General features: G+C 43.5%; 1 protein-coding gene across 1 annotated transcript in view; it reads left to right on the top strand.

Annotated features, from left to right (window-relative positions):
* Positions 1-2,514: 2,514 nt before the first annotated feature.
* CPT2 (carnitine palmitoyltransferase 2) overlaps positions 2,515-6,060 on the top strand; it is a 25,423-nt gene continuing 21,877 nt past the window's right edge. Inside the window, exon 1 of the mRNA XM_010847163.1 lies at positions 2,515-2,819. Coding sequence (XP_010845465.1) covers positions 2,668-2,819 — 152 coding nt within the window. The 5' untranslated portion in view covers positions 2,515-2,667. The remainder of the gene's footprint in view (positions 2,820-6,060) is intronic.

Genomic DNA, 6,060 nt, shown 5'->3' with positions numbered 1-6,060 from the left:
CTATTGTTTTCTTCTATTTCTTTGTGCTGTTCACTCAAAAAGGCTTTCTTATCTCTCCTTGCTATTCTCTGGATCTCTGCATTCAGATGGGTATATCTATCTTTCTCTCCTTTGCCTTTCACGTCTCTTCTTTTCTCAGCTGTTTGTAAGGCCTCCTCAGACAACCATTTTGCCTTTTTGCATTTCTTTTTCTTGGGGGTGCTTTTGATCACTACCGTCTATACAATGTTACGAACATGCATCCATAGTTCTTCAGGCACTCTATCAGATCTAATCTCTTCAATCTGTTTGTCACTTCCACTGTATAATCATAGAAGATTAGGCCATACCTGAGTGGTCTAGTGGTTTTCCCTACGTTCTTCAGTTTAAGTTTGAATTTTGCAATAAGGTGTTCATGATGAGCCATAGACACCTCCTGGTCTTATTTTTGCTGACTGTATAGAGCGTCTCCATCTTTGGCTGCAAAGAGTATAATCAATCTGATGTCAGTATTGACCATCTGGTGATGTCCACGTGTAAAGTCATCTCTTGTGTTGTTGGAAGAGGGTGTTTGCTATGACCAACACATTCTCTTGGCAAAAATCTGTTAGCCTTTGTCCTGCTTCATTTTGTACTCCAAGGCCAAACTTGCCTGTTACTCCAGGTGTCTCCTGATTTCCTTCTTTTGCATTCCCGTCCCCTATAATGAAAAGGACATCTTTTTTTGTGGGTTAGTTCTAGAAGCTGTTCTGTTCAGCAACAAGTTGTAGTTTTAGTTTTCTTGAAGGAGAAGATGAGCACATGTCCTTCTACTCTGCCATCTTGTAGAGAGCAAGCCCAAGAAAGCATGTGGGGAAAAAGAAAGAACTCTCATGCACTGTTGGAAGGGAATGTAAATTGGTGCAACCACTATGGAAAACAATATGGAGATTTCTCAAAATTTTAAAAATAGGACTACCATTTGATCCAGCAATTCTACTTCTTGTATAAATCCAAAGAAAATGAAAACACTAATTTATTTGAAAAGGTATACGCACCCCTATGTCCATCGCAGTACAACAGCCAAGATATGGAAACAAACCTAAGTGTCCATAGATGGATGAATGGATAAAGAAGATATAGATAAATAAAAAATATATATGGAGTAGTACTTAGCCATAAAAAAGAAAGAAATCTTGCTGTTTGTAACAACATGGATGGACCTAGAAGGTATTATGCTAAGTGAAGTAAGTCAGACAGAGAAAGACAAATACCACATAGTCTCATGTATGTGTGGAATCTAAAAAACAAAGGAAAACAAAAAAAATCAAAATCATAGATAAAAAGAACAGACTAATTGTTGCCAGAGGGCAGGGGGTTGGAGGGTGGGCAAAATGAGTGAAGGGGGTCAATAGGAACAACCTTCCAGTTATAACTGGAGAAGGAAACAGCAACTCACTCCAGTACTCTTGCCTAGAAATCCCATGGATGGAGGAGCTTGGTGCAGGCTGCTGTCCATGGGATCGCAAAGAATCGGCACGACTGAGCAACTTTACTTTCACTTTCACTTTCCAGTTATAATACAAATAAGTCATGGGGATGTAATGTCCAGCATGGTGACTATAGTTAATAATACTGTATTGCACATTTGAAAGTTACTTAGAGAGTAAACCTTAGAAAATATTAGAAGTCTTCATTACAAGGGGAAAAAAAGATATTTATGACTATGTATGGTGACTAATGGTAACTAGACTTATTGTGATATTTGTTTCACAGTGCATACAAATATCAAATCATTATGTTTTCCACCTGAAACTAACATAGTGTTATATATCAGTTATATCTCAATAAAACAATGTTTCTTTTTAAGAACTTTGGTTTTGAATAAGAATATTATTTAAACCTAGCCATCATGTTCTGCTTTTTCATAATTAATTCAAAACAGAGCAGAACTCTGGAATACTTCAATACAATTTATTCTTCAGAATTTTTCTGAGTAAAGGAACTTTCTTGACTCCTACACAGCAAAATATGGCGTGTCTCTATAAGCAAGGTAAAAAGACAACCCTCAGAATGGGAGAAAATAATAGCAAATGAAACAACTGACAAAGGATTAATTTCCAAATTTCCAAAATAAATAAGCAACTCATACAACTCAATACCAGAAAAACAAACAACCCAATCAAAAAGTGAGGAAAAGACCTAAACAGACATTTTTCCAAGGAAGACAGACAGATGGCTAAGAAACACTTAAAAAGATGCTCATATCGATGATTATTCAGTTCAGTTCAGTTCAGTCGCTCAGTCGTGTCCGACTCTTAGCGACCCCATGGACTGCAGCCCACCAGGCTCCTCCGTCCATGGGATTTTCCAGGCAAGAGTACTGGAGTGAGGTGCCATTGCCTTCTCCGCTTGTTCCAAAACAGAAGGGCGTGGCTTCCAAACTGGTTTTCCGACCGCCTGGAGAACAGGAAACCGAGCGAAGAGGCCGGGGCCCCGCCCACCCTGCGGTAGGCGGGACCCTCGTAGGGCCTGTGGGCGGTGCCTTCCGTGGGCGGGGGCGGGGAGCCGGAAGTGGCCCCGCGGAAGGGCACAAAGTGTACTGAAGTATCTGACCCATTGTCGCGGGGCACCGGGGGCCGCGGCCTGATCTCCATACACCAGAACTCCCAATTCTCCGCGTTCTAGCTGCTGCCGCCTCCTGGGACGATGGTGGCCCGCCTGCTGCTGCGCTCTTGGTCCCGGGGCCTTGCCGTTGGCCCGGGAGCCCCTTGGCGGCCCTTGAGCACCGGCTTCGAGCCCAGCCAGTACCTGCAGCGCAGCATCGTGCCCACTATGCACTACCAGGACAGCCTGCCCAGGTGAGCCCGGCTTCCAGGTCCCTGTCGCCCACAACCAGCCGAGGGTTCGGCCCCAGACTTTCTCCAGTCACTCTTGTCTCTTCTACCGAACCCTCTTGCACCCCCAAAGCTTCACCTGGGACGCTGCCGCATTCGCCAGTCTGACAATCCCAGGGCACTGGAGCTTAAGAACGCTCAAGTTCTCTTCCAGAATCCACCCCCTCCCCGCCCCCATCCCACACCGCTACCGTCATAGTTCTCTCAGAATTTCTCTCTTGAGCTCTTCTCAGACTCCTCCAAAAACTCAACTTCCAATCAGATATCTAATCGTCCCTCACATTTATCTCTGAACAAATGTACAACCTGTATATGTCCACCATTACTCTTATGCTTCCAGCTAGAGTGTCGCCCGAATTCCTGCACAGAATATGGATCGGCCAGTTCCTGATACATAACACTGATAGTTACTCTCCTTTAACTTCTCCCACCACCACCTTTTTCGCAGCTGCTGCCAGAACCCTCAGCCCCACTCTCCATGTCTCCAGTCCTCTTCGGTTTTAGCACCTGTCAGTCCCCCAAGCTGACTCAGATATTTACCTTACCCTCCAAGTCCTCAGCATTCTAAGTCCAGTCTTCACCTGGAACCCTTTCATCCCTACCAAACCTTCCTCAACACTCCCCCACTTTCCTCCCCCTAAAATATCCTCCCTAATCCACACTACTCCCTGAAACTTCAGCCAAATCTCACAGGATTCTAGACAGCATCTTCAGTACTCCTCCTCAAATCTTACTTTATTCACATTAGATCCAGTTCAGTTCAGTTCAGTTGCTCAGTCCTTTCTGACTCTGCGACCCCATGGACTGCAGCACACCAGGCTTCCCTGTCCATCACCAGCTCCCAAAGCTTATTCACACTCATGTCCTTTGACTCAGTGATGCCATCCAAACCATTTCATCCTCTGTCGTCCCCTTCTCCTCCCACCTTCAATCTTTCCCAGCATCAGGGTCTTTTGCAATGAGTTAGTTCTTTGCATCAGGTGGCCAAAGTATTGGAGCTTCAGCTTTAGCATCAGTCCTTCCAATAAATATTCAGGACTGATTTCCTTTAGGATGGACTGGTTGGATCTCCTTGCAGTCCAAGGGACTCTCAAGAGTCTTCTCCACACCACAGTTCAAAAGCATCAATTCTTCGGCACTCAGCTTTCTTTATCGTCCAACTCTCACATCTATACATGACTACGAGAAAAACCACAGCTGTGACTAGATGGACCTTTGTCGGCAAAGTAATGTCTCTGCTTTTTAATATGCTGGTCATAATTTTTTCTAGGTTGGTCATAACTTTTCTTCCAAGGAGCAAGCATCTTTTAATTTCATGGCTACAGTCACCATCTGCAGTGATTTTGGAGCCCCCCAAAATAAAGTCTGTCACTGTTTCCATTGTTTCCCCATCTATTTGCCGTGAAGTGATGGGACCAGATGCCATGATCTTAGTTTTCTGAATGTTGAGTTTTAAGCCAACTTTTTCATGCTCCTCTTTCACCCTCATCAAGAGGCTCTTCAGTCTTCACTTTCTGCCATAAGGGTGGTGTCATCTGCATATCTGAGGTTATTGATATTTCTTCTGGCAATCTTGATTCCAGCTTGTACTTCATCCAGTCCAGCATTTCTCATGATGTACTGTGCATATAAGTTAAATAAGCAGAGTAACAGTATACAGCTTTGATGTACTCCTTTCCCAATTTGGAACCAGTCTGTTGTTCCGTGTCCAGTTCTAACTGTTGTTTCCTGACCTGAATATAGGTTTCTCAAGAGGAAGGTCAGGTGGTCTGGTATTCCCATCTCTTGAAGAATTTTCCACAGTTTATTGTGATCCACATAGTCAAAGGCTTTGGCATAGTCAATAAAGCAGAAATAGATGTTTTTCTGGAACTCTCTTGCTTTTTCAGTGATCCAACAGATGTTGGCAATTTGATCTCTGGTTCCTCTGCCTTTTCTAAAACCAGCTTGAACATCTGAAAGTTCACGGTCCATGTACTTGAAGCCTGGCTTGGAGAATTTTGAGCATTACTTTGCTAGCATGTGAGATGAGTGCAATTGTGTGGTAGTTTGAGCATTCTTTGGCATTGCCTTTCTTTGGGATTGGCATGAAAACTGACCTTTTCCAGTCCTGTGGCCACTGCTGAGTTTTCCAAATTTGCTTATATATTGAGTGCAACACTTTCACAGCATCATCTTTTAGGATTTGAAATAACTCAACTGGAATTCCATCACCTCCACTAGCTATGTTCGTAGTGATGCTTCCTAAGGCCCACTTGACTTCACATTCCAGGATGTCTGGTTCTAGGTGAGTGATCATACCATCGTGGTTATCTGGGTCATGAAGATCTTTTTTGTATAGTTCTTCTGTGTATTCTTGCCACTTCTTAATATCTTCTGTTTCTGTTAGGTCCATACCATTTCTGTCCTTTATTATGCCCATCTTTGCATGAAATGTTGCCTTGGTGTCTATGATTTTCCTGAAAAGATCTCTTGTCTTTCCATCCTATTGTTTTCCTCTATTTCTTTGTACTGATTGTTGAGGAAGGCTTTCTTATCTCTCCTTGCTATTCTTTGGAACTCTGCATTCAAATGGGTATATCTTTCCTTTTCTCCTTTGCCCTTTGCTTCTTTTCTTTCCACAGCTATTTGTAAGGCCTCCTCAGACAACTGCGGGGAGCCGGTGAGGCATTCCACTCATGACAAAGGTCATGAGGAAGGAGGCTCGGCATACGCAAAGGCGGGATCGAGCCTCAGGAGTCCCCCCGGATATTCTCGAGCATTTTCCCCCAAAAAAACCAGAGTCTGCCTACTTTATTGCTTTGTGCTCTCACCTCTGACTTTACTGGGGGCTGTCCCCTACCACCATCTCTCTCTCTCTCTGTCAAAGAGTTAACTTACAGCTCCAATTAATAAAGTTCCTGGGCAATTAGGAGTGTTTAAATCCAAACCCCTCTGATGGCTCTCTAACTCGCCTGACAAGTTTACCTGGACTCCTGCAGCTATGCATACGATTGTTTACAGTCTCCCAGCCTCAAGAGGCATGGGAAAGATATTCAAATAGCTTAGAGCCTCTCAGAGAGTTAAAAACTGTCAGAATAAACTAGTAAAGGATTTCATTGATGAGTCAATGCTTGTTGCCAAGTTTTCACATCCCCTGAATTGTATCCTTGAATATGTATCAATTAATAGTGGGTATGTAGAAAAAATAAGTAGTGGCCTTGGT

This window comes from Bison bison, unplaced genomic scaffold (assembly GCF_000754665.1).
Source record: "Bison bison bison isolate TAMUID 2011002044 unplaced genomic scaffold, Bison_UMD1.0 scf7180017864244, whole genome shotgun sequence".
Taxonomy (NCBI): Eukaryota; Metazoa; Chordata; class Mammalia; order Artiodactyla; family Bovidae; genus Bison; species Bison bison.
Note: the sequence above shows the minus strand (reverse complement) of the source record. Positions and strands in the feature narration are given on the sequence as shown.